Below are 19,392 nucleotides of genomic sequence, written 5' to 3' on the forward strand. Positions count from 1 at the left end.
TGAAGGGGTGGAGCCTGTTATACGCTGCACTGGCCCAGAGGCACCTGCGTGGATTTTAGGGCAAGAGGGCACCATTGTTCATCAAGGCCAGCCAGACTTCTCCCTTGGGAAGGCACGAACCATCAGGCCTTAGGAAACTCCAGCTAGTACAAGATGCTGCAGTACGTCTCCTCAGCATCACAGGCTACTGTGAGCCCATTCAGCCTGTCCTCCACCCTTTACACTGGCTTCCCATAGCCAAGAGAGTCAAAGACGAGGACCTGTAAAGCCTAAGGCACAGGATGAGAGCCATGGCAAACAACTCCACCTCTCAGGCACAGTGGAACTTCCTACCATGAGGATAAAGTTGGTCTGTGTGGGAGACAGAGCTTGCTGGGGGGCTGGTAGGAGACTGTGCACAAACTCCCCGGGGAGCTAAGGATCAGCCCAAATTCCCACTCCCCGAGGCACTGTGCCGACCTGCCTTCTCTAACGCAGACCGAGCAGCGTGGCTATAGCGAGGGGGGAACCCTACCAAAACATTCCACTGCCCACATATTCTCTCCCGGAAAGAGGTGAGAGACAGAATAAACCACAAGAGGCAGCTGCTAGCCGTGTTTCTTCATGCGCGAGTAGAAGGTGCTGAGGGCAATACAAGAACCTGTATAATATAGACTAGAAAGGCTCCCAGCCTCCCTTTTACCCTGGCCCTGGATGTCCCGGGCAGGGATTAATGTGAGTGAGCATGGTGCCCATTGTATTCTAAGGACACCCATACCTGCTGCTCACAGCCACACTGTGGTAGGTCGTGCACTGGCCCCATGCTTGAGGATCTGGGAGGAGAGCCAACAAAAAGAGCTGTTGTTCTTCCATAAATCCTATTGGATTCTTCCTTTACACACAGTGGGTGACTGACACACAAAGCGAGCATGGTGGGACCAGTGAAATCGAACTGCACAGACACTGCCAGCTGGTGATCCTGGCCAGGAAAACGGACCTGCAGGCCCAAGGGGACCAGCTAGGATTTAGTGGCCTGATGCTACCTTGAGGAATTCAGATACAAATTCATCCACAGCCCTGAACTCCCGGCATGCCCCGTTTGTAGGGAAAGTCAGCGTTGGCCCTAAGCTCAGAGTTGCACAGGCAGCCCCAGCACTGAGCTTTATATTGACATAAAGCATCCGACCACGGCTCTGCTTCTCCCATTCTCCCCTCACGCACCTTCCTGCTGCCTGCTCCTTCTCTCCCCACTCCCCACTCCAGCAGAGGCGAAACAAGAGCTTGGGCTGATTTGGCAAACACTGCCTATTATATTTACAGGCAGGTAACAGAAACAGAGCTGCTGTGAGCTTCACTCCAGTGCCCAGGAAAAGGTTAACCCAGTGTGTAGCTGCTGCTAGCAAGTCTCAGGGGATCATCTCTAATCTTTATGGCTCCAGGCTCTTTGATGAGCTCATTCTTCACCTGGCATCAAATTATTCGCTGCTGCTTTTCTCTCCAAAGTCTTCAACCCAAGAGAGAAAAGCAGGAGAATAACGGAGAGAGATAAGCGGGGAAGGAAGTCTGGACAAACTGGAGAGAGTCCACAGGATAGCAACACAAATGATAAAAGGTTTAGAAAACCTGACCTATGAGGAAACATTTAGAAAATGGGTATGTTTAGTTTTGAGAAAAGACGACAGTCTTCAAATGTGTTCAGGGCTGTTATAAAGAGGACGGTGATCAATTGTTCTCCATGTAGGACAAGAAGTAATGGGCTTAATCTGCAGCCAGGGAGATTTAGGTTGGACATTAGGGAAAACGTTCTAATGGTAAGGATAGTTAAGTATTGGAATGTGTTACCCTGTAGGATCCCCATCCCTAGAAGTGTTTATAAGCAGACACCTGCCCCAGCTGGTCGAGGTTTCCTTAGTCCTGCCTCAGCACAGGGGGATGAGTTAGAAAACAACTGCTCAAGGTCCCTTCCACCCTTAAACGTTTATGATTCTATAAAAGAACTCTGCTGCCAAGGCCAGCCTTTATGGGCCACGAGAGGAACTAGGGACTTGCTATTCTGGGAATGAGCAATCTTGTCCTTGTCATAAATCTGATTAGAAAACGGCACCGGCAGCACCTTGAAGCCTTGCATAAGGGGTTTGTTATCAGCAGTGCCACTTAGTTACTGTACAGATCATATATTCAAGAGGAAACAAGTTTAACAGCTGTTAGAAGAACAGCTGTGAAGGCTTTGAACACCATGGGCTGGGGAGAGGTGGTACTACCCCAGCAGGGGATAGCTGAGCGAGTGACAACGTGAAGACATGATGGCACCTGTCACCCTCTGGGAAGAGGAGCAGCAGTCAGCTCGCTGACAGAAGAGTACATCCCACAGAACATATATTTTCTCCCTGCAAATACACCCCCCGCCCTGCTCCCGCATCCAGCTCAGCCTAGTGATGGGATGAGACTGGTCCTGGCTCTGCCATTCACTTACTCTGTGGCCTTGGGAAGTCACTTAATCCACAGTTATTGAACTTAGGTGCCCACAGTTATGGATGATGGGACAGGTTTAGCTTTAACCCGTCTACCTCAGGTTCCAACCTGCACAGCCCACCTTTGCAAAGAACATTGAAATCCTGGGCTGAAGGGCACTAGGGGAAGGGCCTTGGCTCTTCCCCGCTCAGCGGCACACACTGCACTGCACCTGATGCGAACAGCTGAGCTCCACGGGACTTGTGTGCAGTGCCATTAGTGCTTCCAAAGGGCCCCATGAATGGGTTCTGCAGCTAGACAGGCAGGAAGGGAGAATGTCCCTCCAGACGCTCACACACTCCTGGGAAGACTTGCTTCTCACTCTCAGCACTGCTACAAGAGCCTGGCCTGAGCAGTAACGTGCAAAACAAGTCTGTTACCCTGGTGCAGATGGGGGCCAGGGGCCTGCCTCCCTCTCTCTACAGTCTATTCAGCCAGTGCTGGGCTTCCTCTACTTCCATTGTGCCCTTCGGGGGCCATCTCTTCCTGGAGGGAGGTGCATTTGGTCTCGAGTTTCTTTTTCCATACTAATGGCTTATTGGCCACTCAACAGGGAAGAGCTCACTCTGTTCAGAGGGGAAGTTGCTCCCTGGCATCACTCACAACCCCTCAGCAGGAGCGTACATTCCCCCCTGGGCCGCCAGCATGCCCTGTTAGTTTTCACTCCTCTGTCACCTGCAAATGGGCATCAACAGCAGCTTTTTCTACCCCTTTATTTTTAAACTCACTGGTGTTTTCCCCGACAGGCCAAGCCAGTAGGACCATGAGGAGCTAGCCCTGCTGGCAGGATCGTGTTTTTACTGGCTGATTAAAGCCATGATTTCCAGCTACTTGGAACTTTAAATAAGCAAGAACCTTAGAGATCTCTCACGCTCATTGGTCAAATCGTCCCAGCAGAATAAGCAGCAGCTTTCCGACCGGTTTGCTCAGCCACACAAATAATTTTCTTTTGGTGAATCAGTGCTTAGCCTTGTGTGGGGGATCAGGAAGCATCTGTAAAGTGACCGTATTCGGGTGTGGTGTCCGAGATTTCTATCCACCTAAGAGAGAATGGACAGCGTCAGAGCTCTGCCTGCACAAAGCAAGGGCTTTAAAATCTCAAGGGAACAGAGAGGAAATGGCCCTGCCAGAAAAACTCCCTAGGGCCAGCCATTAACGCACTTCTCCTGTAAACCCACCCTGGCCTCCCAGCACCGACAAGGTCAAAAGCAACCTCACTCTCTTGCTTTAACTAGGGGGGCAATTGAAGGCAGACAAGCTGTTGAGGGTGCCCAAGCTCTTCGCTACAGCAGCTGCTGGAGGAAGGGGTGAAAGAGCAATATTGCGCCAAAGCTCCCAGCTCCCCGCCTCGCACCGCCGCCGGCGCTCTGTGGATTGGTGCTGACCTCTGGGGCAGCACAGGGCTCAGGAAGATATAAAGCAAGAAAAATAAACAATCATGTTTGAATGGAATGACAGCTAGTGGCTAGAGCCAGCGCAGTGCAGGCAGGCGCCACGTGAGCATTGCATATGTAGCTGGGACAATGTGCCTCAATCCTGAGCTGGCACAGCCCCTGCCGTTCCACTCCCAGGCCCCACATTCAGCGCTTGAAATGCAACTCCGTTCTGAGCCGCTTCCGCCCCCTACCATCCACACTCACATGGAGTGCAGGGTGTGTGTGTAGGGGGGGGCTGCAATGTGGACACATAGTGAGTAGGAAGAATCCCACTGAAATCAATTTACTTGTGAGCCAAGAGAGAACTTGGCAGAGGTTTCCCCAGTTGAGATACTTGGACATCTGCCTCCTGTGGCACCAAACTTCTTCCAATTAGCAGCATTTAGAACAAGCCTTGTAAAGGCCTCTCACAAGCCAGTGTCCTGCAAGGGACACCACCAACCACTACAGAGCCACATACAAAGGCTTTTAGACTGACTTATAAGACCAGGATCTGAGTTACCCAATAAGAGCAGCTGGAACGAGCAGAATGATTGCCCCAAAGAGAAAGGGGAATCCCTTCATGAAGTGCAGGCTTGCAGGGTAGAGAGAGTTGAACACTCCTGTGGCCACAAGTGAGCAGAGACCTTCCACGCAGGCAACAGAGGCAAAAAGAGCACCTGGAAGGACACCAAGGTCAGAGCTTAGCAATGAGGCTCCTCTTTTGGCCCCCTTAGACTGAACACACCTGACCATCTAGGTGCATTTCAATCTGGATCTTAGTAAAATATTTTCACTCCGATCAGGAGGTGGCCCTTTTTCTCTGCAGTGCAGGTGCCAAGGGCTGAGAGCAGAGACAGGCATGATGGGCCAAGTTCAGCCCGAGTGTGAGTAGGATAACTCCACGGCCCTCCATGAGTTGCACTCACCAAGTGCTGAATTTGGATGCTGCATCAGACGGACTGTAAATCCCATGAGGCAGAAACTAGTTCAATGTAAGTGCCCAGGACATTTTATCATTCAATAAATATTAAACACAGCAGAGATACTGCAGGTTTCATTTTATAACCTTGGAATCCAATTTACACTAGCTTCATTCTAAGAGGGGCCCACGTTAGCTGCTTGGAGGAACCAGGACTTTCATTTAATCCCTGGGAAGCCATTTCTGGGCTGCAAGTGACTGCACTAAGCCCCTCCTCCCCTCTCCTGACTCTGCAGTGGCATTTCCAGCCAGGTCCATGTACAGGAGGCAAAGAGGCCCGGCTCTCCCCAGTGTTATGGAGAAGGGTAACCCTACATCCTGTGGTCACATCCTTTAGTAGTGCTGAGTTCTTCCAGTTGTTGCCAGCTCACACAGGCCAAAGCCATACCGGGGGTTACTAGTGTTTCCAGAGTTTATTTTTCAACCCAGTCTAACTCCTGTTCCTGTGAAAGGTTTTGAGACCAGGGGGAGGTCATCAGTGACCCAGCCCCAAACTTTAATGTGATGCTTTTCACTTTGACTACATCTTCCTCTGCACATTCTAGGCCCAAGTAGGTTCACTGTATTGCCTAGAAAAACTGCCCACAATGCCTGTCCTGCGCAGGGCCTGGGGATGTGTGCATGTGCCGGGGGGGAGGGGTCAGAAGAATGCAGAGATTCCCTGACCTGGTCCTTTTGGTGCCTCCTGCCGGGAGAGGCTGAGACACACTCCTTGGGTTGTTTGGTTTTTAATGTGTTGCGCAGACATCACTAGGTTGAATGTTTCAGGGCCTGCTGTGGGTTACATTGGTTGATCACTTACCCTGATCTTTCTCATCCACCAGTTTGGACAGCTTTGCCCGGATCACTGGAGTGGCTGCCATTGAAAGAAACAGGATGCCATAACCTGTGAGTGAGAAATAAGACACACCCAGGAGGTTTTCTTATCTGTGGAATAACATTGCTAGCTTAAAACAAAACCAACCCCACAAATAAAGCACCTGTAGCTGCCAGGGAGACTGCCATCCTCCTGCCCATTAGCCCATGCGTGCCCTTCAGCCCGCCTCCTTCTATGGCCGGCCCCTTTGAGGATAGCTTAAGATACCTGGTTTGTGTGGCTTCTGGTTGGTCTACAACTGTCTGTAGTGACTCCCTCTAGCTGCAGAACCACCACGTGGTGGTGACAGTAAATACAAGGTGTGACAGGCTGGTGATCTCAGCAATTTTGGTATGTGGATACTCTGGGGACGTCTACTCTGCCTTTCTGTCTTTCCAAGAGGCTGCCATCCTCTCCTCACTCCTCTGGCAATTTTTAAGCTACCTGGATTTTGGGATTCAGCATCACCTGTGAACATCAGTGGTGTTGTAGAAGCAAGTGAAATCACAACCAGCCCCGAGATGTTGGAGAGCAATCCTAACTCCGCTACCCAGGTGTCTTCAAGGCACAGCTGCAGTGCCCGCAGCCCTGCCAGGCTGCTCAGATACGTCAGGTAACTAGCCGCTGAGCCATAGCCAATCAGATCAGAGCCCCAGCAGAGTGGGGAGCTGAGTTCGTATAGGACAAAGACGTCCCTGGCTCCAAAGTGGATGGTGACAATGAGAAAGAACGTCAGAGAGTAGAGAGCGAGCTTCTGCCTGGATCTCTGGTACCCTGGGGCTGCATACAGCTTGTACACAGACATATAGTGACTGAGGGTGAACAGCTTGGCCGGTTTCCTCTCCTTCACCGATTCCTGGAGACAAAGAGCAACATAGAGGGCAGTGGCAAGACTGACAGCAAACACAAGCCAGAAGGGATTGATGTAGCCCTGAGCTTTGCGCCACTGCCCTCCGATGATGCTGGCCAGCATGCCTGCCACACCCAGGCACGCCTCCAGGATGGCGACGCGGAACGTACGGGAACGCTGGTCGCTGATGTCAGCCACGTAGGCAAAGCAGCTGGCCAGGATGAGGTTGTAGTCCCCCATGAGGCCGCACAGGATGCGCCCAAGCAGGAAGTAGCCAACATGTAGCCTCAGGTACATGACAAGAAGATAGATGGCAGCCTGCAAGGCCATGCCCACGGCGGGCAGGATGAGCGCTGGACGCCGACCCACGCTGTCACTCCATGGCCCAAAGAGAGTCACCGAGAAGAGACCCACAAAGAAGCCTGCCAGGTTGATGTAGAGGTTCCAATGGGAAGCCAGGGTCTCCACTTCCTGAGACAGAAGGACAGACACAAGTAGGTGAGGCCCCGGATGGCACAATATCTGTCCATCACGGTCTATGTTGGCACCCATCGCCTTGGGGTCTGACCCTGGCCTGCAGACACCGCCTCTTGCAGGGAGGTGCGAAAATATGGCCCAGCTCCTCCCAGCTGTGCCTGGCTGGGCACAGGGGGTGGGGGGGCAGCCACGTCAAACCAGCGCCCCTAGTTCCAGCACCTCTGGGGCCCGCCCGCTCCCGGGCACCCACCCCCCGGCCCGGCCCGGCCCGGCCCGCCTCGCCCACCTGCTGCCGAGGGTCCCCCGCGCCGCTCGCGTTGCCGCAGCCGGGCGAGCCGCTGGCCGCGGAGCCGTTGTAGCCGAGCTCGGCCCCGAGCCGCTCCCACAGGTACTGGGTGCAGAGCGGGGCCTGCAGGCCCAGCGCCACGGTGCCCAGGAAGAGAACCGGCTCCACCGTGGGGGCGGCCCGGGGGCAGCGCGGCCGCCCCCCGCCAGCGGGGCCCGGGCTGTCGGCCATAGCGGGGGCCGGCGGAGCGCGGCGCGCCGCCCGCAGAGGCAGGAGGCGGAGGAGAGGCAGGCTCCGCCCGGAGGGGACGGCAGAGGACCGGGGCCAGGGCGGCCAGACGCCTCCCCGCCAGGGCCCCCATGCCCGGCGGCCGGGGCCGCCTCCGCTGAGAGCATCCATGGGAGAGCGCGGGGCTGCCCCGCGGGCTGGGGACACAGATCCCCGGGCGATGCGCTTAGCCCTTCCCCGCAATGAACCCCCGTGCCCAGGCTCTGCCCTTGCCCGTCTCCATTTAACCCCGGCCCCTCGGCTCTGCCCTTCCGCTCCGTGTCCACGGGATCTGGGAGCACAGCTTCCACTTGAGTTAATTCCCTTCGTCTCCTTCTCCCCTCCCCACCCTCCTGGGAGCGAGGGCAGTTCAATGAATGGGGGCCAGGGGTCATTTCCTCCAGTTTTTCCCCTTTACTGCTCTTCACCTGCTCAAACCTCCCTCAGCTTTGGAAAAGTTTCCAAGTAGCCAAAGGGGAAAAAAGGGAAAGTGAAACTAACACCCCCCTAAACCTTAGACATTCATTCTGTTGAATTCAGTGGCAGGAGAAGGGGGGGGGGGGGGAAATAGATGTCAGCATTTCTGGTTTTGACAAAGGAACACACAAGTTTTGCTGAAAACAAAAGCTTTGCAGAAGTCTTGAGTTTCGAAAAAGGCTGTTTTTAAAATGGGGGGAGGGAGGAGTTGTAAAGAATAAATTGCACTCAGCTCCTATTATCTGATATGGCAGCCAGCAGCCTGCTGTGAGCTCTTCCAGTCAAGGCACGATTCCAGTTCCATAGGGGTAGAGCCTGCAGAGCAAGGGTGAAAATTCAAAAGCACCTAAGAGAGAAACACCCAGGTCCAGACCCATAAAGGTATTCCAGTAGAAGTTAGGGCCTAAATATCTTTGGGGATCTGGGCCCCTCTGATTTTGGAATCTGAGGGGGAAGGGGAATGTTTAAGGCCATCAAATCAAGGAACTGTTCCTGGTAAGAAAGGTAAGAACATGTACAAGTGTTCTGAGGATCAGGGCCTAATTTACATGACATTACACATGTTGGAGTTGGCACTGTGTCTTTTTTGGGCAACAAATACTTAAACTTATGCCATGAAACTTCCTCTGTATTTTCTCCTTCCTATTAGTTCATAAACTAGTTTTGAAGAACACGCATTCAAAATAAAAAACAAAAGCCTGTTATAGGTTTTCTTACAAATTGAGGGCCTAAACTAGTGATCAACACAAGAAATCCAAGTGACTTCAGTGTGTTTCTGACCATTTGCGGGACTGGGCCCTGTCTGGTGATGAACTAATTAATCTTGAATGAGTTCATGAATCAACAAGAAGTGAATTTGCATGTTTTAGTGATGAAAAAGTTAAATTTTTATCTTGGCCAGGTTTATGATTAAATGATTAATCTTCAACAAGCTGGTGATGAAATGTTTTACAATGAATGTGTTTGTTACAGGCTAGCTATCAGGTTAATGACCATGACAATAAAAAAAATCTGTTTCAGCAATTTTACCACAAATGATATAACTGTGTTTGCTTATGAAGACTTGCTGTACTTCATGTACTTCTTGGTGGCAAAAATAATTTATGTTGCAAAGCTAAGGAGATGGAACTTTAAGCATTCACATTTTTCTATTTCTTATAAACAGAATCACTGAACTTACTGTTGTGTCACTACTTACTTATAACATAGCATTCAACGACAAAGAGTCCTGTGGCACCTTAGAGACTAACAGACGTATTGGAGCATAAGCTTTCATGGGTGAATATGTCTGACGAAGTGGGTATTCACCCACGACAGCTTATGTCCAATACGTCTGTTAGTCTATAAGGTGCCACAGGCCTCTTTGTCGCTTTTTACAGATCCAGACTAACACGGCTACCCCTCTGATACTTGATAGCATTCAACCACATTCACATTAGTGATTGATGAATACATTTAAGATAAACTGACAATTTATTAAAATATTTTCCCCGTAAGGTTTTCTCCCTTCTCAAAGAACAGTTGTAAAATAAAGTTATAGTTAATAATTGAACAAAAGTCTGGAAAGTCAGATTGTTGTTAAGGTTATTCAGGAATAATTTCAATTAAAATATAATATGTTGGGATTTCCTCTGAGACCTTTTCCATTTGGCGTATCCCAAACACCTTGTCTAGTACTGGGAGAACACGTCATTCCAAAACATTCAGACTCTGGATTTTGTCACTCAGGTTCCTTATTTGGCATATAGCAAAGCTACGCTGAGTTGATCAGACTCAAGCATAGGGGGTGGGTATAGGGCATTCCACACATCCAAAGTTACAAAGATAACCTCTTCCTTTACATACATTTCTATGTTACATTGCATTTGCTGGACATGACACCACACATTTTTGGATTGGATTGGTTACTTTGCAGGAGCCAATCCCATACAGTGAGCTCTGTCCATATGCTGCTCATGTGGACCCTGATCTTTATATTCCAGGTTTATCTCGTCCATAGTCCCTAGCATCAAACCGTTGCTTCTTGTCTAGCTAGCACCGAAATCCTGGACTCCAGCACACTGTTTGTCAAGCCCTATTTACAACTTAACCTTCCATTCACCTTCCCAGTTATGCCTACTAAGAAATGAAGCAAGTTAGGCCCACAAGCCAGGCCTACATAATACGTGAAATTATTTTTAAAGGCTGAAAATAACTTAGCAACTTTAACTTGTAGCCATTTTTGGCTGAGTTACTTTCATATTTGAGGATATTTAAATAACATTCATCTTCCCTCCAGCCTGGCTGTATCGGAAGATATTTAAACCCGTTTACCTGGAGAATGCTGTATTTCAGGAAAGTAAAAAATGCTGGGTCCTTGAAAGCTGAGGAAAGCTCAACTCAAAGCAATGTACTGTCTGTGTGCAGACTCTTGCATAGTGCACATATAAGTTTGCTGGAATGGTTACCCCAAGGTAACCTCTCCTCATGAGTCTGCACAGCAATTCACAATGCAGGAGGAAGGCAAGCTGGTTTTTAGGCCCTCTGTCCCTCTCAGAAGAGCATTTTGCTGGGTCCTTTGCGATCATCTGACATTTCAGACTCTGGCCTTTAGATTAACATTATTGTGACCTTGCATCTGAAGAAGTGAGGTTCTTACCCACGAAAGCTTATGCTCCCAGTACTTCTGTTAGTCTCAAAGGTGCCACAGGACCCTCTGTTGCTTATTATTGTGACCTGTTTTGCTCTCTAGTTTATGTAACTGGGCCAGATCCTCAGCTGGTGTAAACTGTTGTTGCTCCACTCAAGTCAATGAATATATGCCAATTTACACCAGCTGAGAATCTGGCCCACTGTATTCCTTCCCACCCCGCATGGGGTCTCATTGGTGCTGCTGAATGCTAATCCCCTCAACTACAGGTCAAAACACCCAGGCCCTAGACTAGAGCTAGGGCAAGCCCCTTTTGTCCTTCACTTCAGGTGGATGACATTATTGCTGGAGATGTTCATCTTCCAAAAGAGCCTGATATTTACAATTCTTGTCCACGTTTGCTACAGTATTTTTATAGTTTCAGCAACTAGAATGGAGAGGAATGCAAGGCCAGGCAGAGTCTATCCTGAGCCCCCAGCTGCGACACAGAAATAGTAGGTTATCTTCTTTTGAGGGAGAATAATGTTTGTGTGTCTACCCCTGCTGTTGCTTTCCCCAGGAAGCATATGCAGCTTTTACCCACTAACCACAAGCTCTGGATGGAGAGAGCTGCAGGACCCCTAATTCCACTACTGCCAAATGGCACCACTAACTCACCTCTCAGCAGGCAGACACCCATGTACGGCACCTTGTCTCAGCCGGAAGAATTGTGGGAGCTTTGGTGGAAATGAGGAGTGGAAATGGAGCTTCCAGGGATGTGTGGCTATGGAGGAAGAAAAATAATTTGTAAGCTGAGGTCTTTTTGCACTGTCATTTCTGTCCCAGAGACAGGCCTGTAGCTGAGGGCTGACTTCCCACTAGCCACAGAGAGCTGGCAATAAAACTCCCTTTTGGAGTCTGATTTCAAATTTTGGAAATAAAAGCATAAAGTACTATAATGAAGAAAAATTACTTTGCCATTGACTAGTCTCTTGGTTTATAATACATTAAAAAAAATAATAAAGTGCCCCTCTTCCCCACCACCAATGCACTCAGATACTGTACAAAGGGTTCGCAACCTTTTTCTTTCTGAGGCCCCCCAAACATGCTATAAAAACTCCACAGCCCACCTGTGCCACAATAACTGGTTTTCTGCATATAAAAGCCAGGGCTGGCATTAAGGGGTAGCAAGCAGGGCTGGTGCCCAGGGCCCCGTGGCACAGGGGGCACCGTGAAGCTAAGTTGTTCAGGGCCCCGGGTTTCAGCCCCATGCAGTGGGACTTCAGCTGTCTGCCCTGGGCCCCAGCGAGTTTAACACTGGTCCTGCTTGGTGGATCCCCTGCAACCTGCTTGTGCCCCCCCCCCCCCCTCCAGGAGGCTCAGGACCCCTGGTTGAGAACCACTGCTGTACAATACTTCAGGGTAAGAAGATGCTGAAGTGTACGGATGATAGTTCAGTCTAAAGCCCCTCCTAGGAAGATGGAGATGTTAAAACTCGGGACTATTGATTGTTTAACACAATGGGGTGTTCCTCTTGCACACACTGAGTCTGAATCAAGGGAGCAATCTGACTCGCTTTTCTGCAGTTCTGGGAGCTCAAAGCGTCCATCAGCCCATTGTAACTGCCCTAGGAGGATTCTTTGTTGAGGGATCCTTTGGTGGTGGTGAGCCACTATGACAGTTCTTATGCCACCCTCTGCGCCTGGCCATTGGCTGATCCAGGAGTCCCTTGGAGCCACGGGCAGAGGGCAGGTTGGTCTAAATTAAGGCAGGGATGGGGTCAGCTGCAGTTTAAAGCTGCCTCTATTTGCATACCCACTCTTGAGCCTACACTGAGCACGGCTTGGCCTGAGCAAAGACTCTGGCCCTGTATTTTCCTAAATGCAGATTTGGTTGCAGTTCCATGATCAGAACATTCTTATTCACTTTAATTGCTATCAACTGTTACGTAAAGGGAGGTACGAGATTTTTTAAAAAATCCTGTTTCCATTATGAACTGTTTGTGTGGTAACAATGTCCCTCTGTATTTATCAGCTGCTTGCCCCTTATTTATGGCTGTTGCTATACACGGACTTACACTGAATTGAAATTAATTTCTTCTTGTCCTTAGAACTTCCTCTCCACTGCACTTGTGCTTTCTGCATCTTCCATCCTGGTTATGAAATCAGGCTGTTTTTATAATGTAAGTGAAGTAGGCCCCGTCTATATTACATCAACAGCCACCATATTTCTTTGGGCAATTGAAGTTTTGAAAAAAAATGACAAATGACTGATTACAGGGTCTGGAAACAGGGGTGAAAGTAACTTACAGGACTTACTAGTAGGGCCAGAGTCCTGAGCGGGGGCATTGCCTCACCCGGAAGAGGCGTGGCCTCAACCAGAAGAGGCGGGGCCGCTCAGGATTTAAAGGCCCTGGGGCACCGGCTGTGGCTGGGAGCCCCAGGGCCTTTAAATCACCCCAGGGCTCCCAGCTGCAGAGGTGGCTGGGAGCCCCCGGGGCTCAGGGGCAAATTAAAGGGCCCGGGGCTCTGGCCGCCGCGGAGCTCTGGGCCCTTTAAATTCCAGCCCCAGCCCGGCACCCGCTACCCGGGGGGGCGGGGAGTGATTTAAAGGGCTCAGGGCTCCCTGCAGAGGCCAGAGCACCGGGCCCTTGAAATCTCCGCTGCGGAAGCCGGTGCAGTCCGGCACGGCGTACTGGCTCTTGCCAGTACGCCGTACTGGACCGTAGTGGCTTACTTTCACTCTGTCTGGAAAGTAATCTCATAACAGTAGTAGGTCACTGATTCTTTCAGAGCATTCACACATTGGGCTTGTAAATTGCACAATGAGATTGTAACTGTGCTGGGAAATGTAGTTATTTAACATCTGCCATCTGAGGATCTTAGAGCTTTATACAAATATTATTAATTAATTCAGCCTCCTGTCTCGTACTCCTCATATTACCAGGATGCTGCATTGCCTCCAAGAGCTTAGAACAAAACTGAGGTATCCTGACTACCAGTGCCCTGATTCAACCATGAGACCGTCCTGCAGTGACATGATCATTTTCTCTCCAGTGACTGAGTGAAAAAAAAGGCAAGATTAAAAACCCACCTTCCCTTTTGGGCTTCTGAAAAACTATGAGATTAGTTCACAAGAGTGACATTTTTAAGAAGTAATGCTAGAACTCAAAGAAACTGAAAGAACTCAAATGTGAAATTGCGGAACTAACAACTATGGTTTGTAACCTGTCCTTTAAATTGGCTTCTGTACCCAATGACTGGAAGATAACTGGAAGAACGCCAATATTTAAAAAGGGCTCTAGAGGTGATCCCAGCAATTACAGACCGGTAAGTCTAACCTCAGTACCGGGCAAATTAGCTGAAACAATAGTAAAGAATAAAATTGTCAGACACATAGAAGAACATAACTTGGGCAAAAGTCAACATAGTTTCTGTAAAGGGAAATCATGTCTTAGTAATCTATTAGAGTTCTTTGAAGGGGTCAACAAACATGTGGACAAGGGGAATCCAATGGACATAGTGTACTTAGATTTCCAGAAAGCCTTTGACAAGGTCCCTCACCAAAGGCTCTTATGTAAATTAAGTTGTCATGGGACAAGAGGGAAGATCCTTTCATGGATTGAGAACTGGTTAAAAGACAGGGAACAAAGGGTAGGAATAAATGGTAAATTCTCAGAATGGAGAGGGGTAACTAGTGGTGTTCCCCGAGGGTCAGTCCTAGGACCAATCCTATTCAACTTATTCATAAATGATCTGGAGAAAGGGGTAAACAGTGAGGTGGCAAAATGTGCAGACAATACTAAACTGCTCAAGATAGTTAAGACCAAAGCAGACTGTGAAGAACTTAAAAAAGATCTAACAAAACTAAGTGATTGGGCAACAAAATGGCAAATGAAATTTAATGTGGAAAAATGTAAAGTAATGCACATTGGAAAAAATAACCCCAACTATACATACAATGTGATGGGGGCTAATTTAGCTACAATGAATCAGGAAAGAGATCTTGGAGTCATCATGGATAGTTCTCTGAAGACGTCCACACAGTGTTTGGCGGCAGTCATAAAAGCAAACAGGATGTTAGGAATCATTAAAAAGGGATAGAGAATAAGATGGGGAATATCTTATTGCCCTTATATAAACCCATGATATGCCCACCTCTTGAATACTGCGTACAGATGTGGTCCCCTCATCTCAAAAAAGATATACTGGCATTAGAAAAAGTTCAGAAAAGGGCAACTAAAATGATTAGGGGTTTGGAATGGGTCCCATATGAGGAGAGATTAAAGAGGCTAGGTCTTTTCAGCTTGGAAAAGAGGAGACTAAGGGGGGATATGATAGAGGTATATAAAATCATGAGTGGTGTGGAGAAAGTGAATAAGGAAAAGTTATTTACTTGTTCCCATAATATAAGAACTAGGGGCCACCAAATGAAATTAATGGGCAGCAGGTTTAAAACAAATAAAAGGAAGTTCTTCTTCACACAGTGCACAGTCAACCTGTGGAACTCCTTGCCTGAGGAGGTTGTGAAGGCTAGAACTATAACAGGGTTTAAAAGAGAACTGAATAAATTCATGGAGGTTAAGACCATTATTAGCCAGGATGGGTAAGGAATGGTGTCCCTAGCCTCTGTTTGTCAGAGAGTGGAGATGGATGGCAGGCGAGAGATCACTTGATCATTACCTGTTGTTAGGTTCGCTCCCTCTGGGGCACCTGGCATTGGCCACTGTCGGTAGACGGATACTAGGCTGGATGGACCTTTGGTCTGACCCAGTACGGCCGTTCTTATGTTCTTATGTAATCGGTGAGTTTAATGGGCCTGCTAATTTCTGTTGAAAACTCCCAAAACTCATAATTCCTCCAGACACAAAATACTTTCCAATAAAACAAATGTTGGCAATATTACTATAGAAACACAACATTAATATCAAGGCAGATGTGCATAGGATACTATTTGGAGAAAATCACTAGATTAAAGAATGTTAGGTTGCTTGATTAAGCACCAAAGTGAAGATTAATTCTGTTCACATGCATTATGATATAGTCTTTAATTACATTGTCAGACACTTATCAGAGGGGTAGCCGTGTTAGTCTGGATCTGTAAAAAGTGACAAAGAGTCCTGTGGCACCTTATAGACTAACAGACGTATTGGACATAAGCTTTTGTGGGTGAATACCCACTTCGTCAGACGCATGCTGACGTCAGACGCATTCATATCCTGTATGAACTGTTGCCAGTCATGCGTCAGACACATTGTCAGACACTGATTCTCAAACAATGGAAGTGAATATTATACAATTTTTTCTACAATCTTGCTGAAATCTTGGATTCATGTAGTTGTGTGTCCCACTCTGTATCCCAGACAGTGTCCATGAGTGGTGATTACAAGATATGCAGTCATTAAGACAGGGCTCCTGCAGCTGTGTTACACTTCAAGTGCAAGTTCATGAATCAATGACTGATTTCTAGAGCTTGTTTCTCTCCTTGGCCTGCTGCGCATTGTATAGTCCACCTTTACTTTACTGTAGTTACAAGTTAAGATTAATTGCTAAGGAATGTTATACAAAGCTGTAATCATGTGTCCGTTATTGAGCTCAGTAAAGCAACCAGGCATATACCCTGGAAGGAAATTTACATTACTGCAGACAATATCTATTTGCAGGTACTTTATAAAACAGATAAATTGAAATGGATATTTATGTCACTATATACACACACAAGAGGAACAATGAAATCAATGCAAAGAGCCTTTACCTGTGTTACGTCTGTTTATTGTGTATTCCACCAAGAATTCCTGTTGCGTGCTCTGACATTACAAGAGATTACTCTAGCATCATTTTAAAGTATGAAATGTTCCTTTGGGTCCCTCTTAACCTCATCACCCAAGAAAACAAAAGTTGACACAGGGTTTTCTGCACAATAAGTACAACAATGGCACTTATCCTTTTCAGAATCTGAGTTGCGGGAGTCCCTCTGAAGGCAGTGAGGTTCTTGTGTTTGATTTTCCTCAGTGTCTTTGCACATTGGATTTTGGGTTTCATGACATTATTTGTAGCTGTTTTGCTGGTGCCAGAACTGTACTAATGCTTCAGGCCTTACTTTAGGAAAGTCTGTGCTTATGTCTATCCCTATTCAGGACAGTACTGAAGCATGTTCAGTGGGACTTAAGCACATTCTTAAATTTTGGCATGTGCTTCAGTGCTGTCCCAAATAGGGGTGCTTTCTGGAATCAGGAACTCAAATTGGTCCTCCATTTCAGATGTTGCTTTTGTGGCATGGACCTCAATATCCACTATCTTGAGCTGGCTTTTTAAGGAAGACACATCTGCTTTTGGCCACATTTCTGTGTCACTGTGTTTCATCAATTATATATTGTGAACAAATAGAAAAGCTTTCCTCTGTTAGCATCGTTTTCAGAGACAGTCAACATTTCAACTTGATAGACCCCAAAATGCCATTAGAGAGCAAGTGTCCACAGTGAGGTGGAAAGAATCTGAGACTGAAGTCTTTTAAGATCCCAGACACGCCAGCCTTGTGATTTACACAGAGCACTGACCACATTTATATTCTGTATGAACTGTTGCCAGTCATGTGGGCTTTCTGAAGCATTCTTGCAGCGGTGGCAAAGACATTTGAAGAAGACTGCACACTGAATCCGGCACCTGGAAGCTGTGGGGTTTAAATGAACGGCTTCACAAGGACTCCAAGTTTCCCTGAATCTGTTTTGCGTAAGGACTTGTCTACATTAAGTAATATTATTGTGTTTCCTTTGAATGTGATTGTGAAGAATCAACTTAGGGACAAGTTGCTGGCCATGATTTGTCGTGGTGTGTGCTGATGAGCCTCTCCTGGCCAGCACCGTGCCAGATAACTCAAGTCTTGACAACCTTCTTCAGACATGATTGAACGTTATAACGTAGACATGTTAGTCTCAGTAATATTGTTCCTAAAGGGCTCCCTGATGGCATCATCTTCTTCCACTGTTGGTGATACCATAGTAGGGACCAGCTTGCTATCAACAGTTCCATCCATTTCTTACTGAGATCAATGTGAAGTCTGTCTATACAAGGCCTTAGTCCGCACTAGCTGGGCTGTTAATTCTAGTGCATGCTAGCGCGTTGTGCCCTAACTGGCCTGTGTGGTCCCTGCTGAAGTTCCCTAGTGCACATTAATATACTCCCATTTCAAACAGTGCTGGGTTAATGTGCACATTGGAATGTACGTCCCAGCCAGTGCAGACTAAGGCATTGTGTAGAAAAGCTCCTAGTGCATCTCCTTTTTTGTGAATTTAGCCCCAATCCTGAACGTCTAATTCCAGGCCAACCGCTCAGGGGGAGGTTCTGCGTGAGTGAGGAGTTCAGATCTGGGTTCTTGTGAGGTGACATCACCTGACCAGAGTAGGGGCAGCATACTCCGCTGGTGTAAGCTGGTGTGACTCTAAAAGTAAGTGGAACTGTGCTAGTTTACACCAGCAGCAAATTGGGCTCATTTTGTGGTTTAATTACTGTAGAAACTTTACAGCTTAATTACCTGATGCAATAATTACACCATAAAAGGAGTCCAATTCTCTTCCTAGGGTCTGAGGTCAGAAGGCTGGGATCTCTGCAGTCTCCCTCTGTAGCCCCATGCCTTGTTTACAGCACACAAAACTGCAATGTGGGGGATCTGGGCTCCCTGCAGACCTCTGCACTCCCACTCATCAACTGCAGGGCATTGTGGCCGTGCCAAGAACGGCCCTGATGGAGATGGTGGGTTGTTTAGTTTGACAAAATGAAGGCTAAGGGGGGATATGATTGCTCTCTTTAAATATATCAGAGGGATAAATACAAGGGAGGGAGAGGAATTATTCCAGCTTAGTACTAATGTGGACACGAGAACGAATGGATATAAACTGGCCGTGGGGAAGTTTAGGCTTGAAATTGGACGAAGGTTTCTGACCGTCAGAGGGGTGAAATATTGGAACAGCCTTCCGAGGGAAACGGTGGGGGCGAGGGACCTGTCTGGTTTTAAGATTAAGTTAGATAAGTTTATGGAGGGAATGGTTTAATGGTGAAACATTTTAGCTGAGGAATACTGAGCAATGGCAGGTAAATAGTATAATGGCTAACAAGGGTCAGGCTGGAGACTCTTGCCTATATGCTCGGGGTCTTACTGATCGCCATATTTGGGGTCGGGAAGGAATTTTCCTCCAGGGTAGATTGGCTGAGGCCCTGGAGGTTTTTCACCTTCCTCCGCAGCATGGGGCAGGGATCTCTAGCAGGAGGGTTCTCTGCCAATTGAAGTCACTAAAACACAGGATTTGGGGACTTCATCAGCAGAGTCAAGGGAAGAGTAGGGACGGTTTTGTGGCCTGCAGCATGCAGGGGGTCAGACCAGATGATCATAATGGTCCCTTCTGACCTTAAAGTCTATGAGTCTGTAGGACCTAGTGCTCCTGCTCCCAGAGCGCTAGGGCTGGAATTCCATCTCTGATAGGGTTAGGGCTTCTGGTCATTTGAATTTTGCCCTGGTAGTTTTTGCTGTCACAAAAAAGCCTGGATGGAATCCCAGCTGCCTTAGTGTTTGAGGGAGAGGCCATACTTTCCTGAACTCCAGCTGGAGTATTACATACATGGATAAGCTCCCTAATCATTTGAAGTATTTTATTAAAACAAAATTCTGAGCTGACTGTAGAAGGATTCTCA

General features: G+C 47.9%; 1 protein-coding gene across 2 annotated transcripts; it reads right to left on the reverse strand.

Annotated features, from left to right (window-relative positions):
• Positions 1 to 1,265: 1,265 nt before the first annotated feature.
• SLC46A1 (solute carrier family 46 member 1) lies at positions 1,266 to 8,141 on the reverse strand. 2 transcript variants are annotated; one of them, XM_054008371.1, is made up of 5 exons: positions 7,357 to 8,141; positions 6,188 to 7,064; positions 5,690 to 5,773; positions 4,429 to 4,585; positions 1,266 to 3,530 (listed from the first exon to the last, which is right to left on the reverse strand). In XM_054008371.1, exons 1-5 carry the CDS (start codon positions 7,753 to 7,755, stop codon positions 3,473 to 3,475), a joined length of 1,575 nt encoding a protein of 524 aa, XP_053864346.1. In that variant the 5' UTR covers positions 7,756 to 8,141; the 3' UTR covers positions 1,266 to 3,472. The 2 variants fall into 2 exon arrangements, with proteins under 2 accessions (XP_053864346.1, XP_053864347.1); XM_054008372.1 differs by having other exon boundaries at positions 6,212 to 7,064; positions 7,357 to 7,811.
• Positions 8,142 to 19,392: the final 11,251 nt, after the last annotated feature.

Source organism: Malaclemys terrapin, chromosome 18 (assembly GCF_027887155.1).
Source record: "Malaclemys terrapin pileata isolate rMalTer1 chromosome 18, rMalTer1.hap1, whole genome shotgun sequence".
NCBI classification, from domain to species: Eukaryota; Metazoa; Chordata; order Testudines; family Emydidae; genus Malaclemys; species Malaclemys terrapin.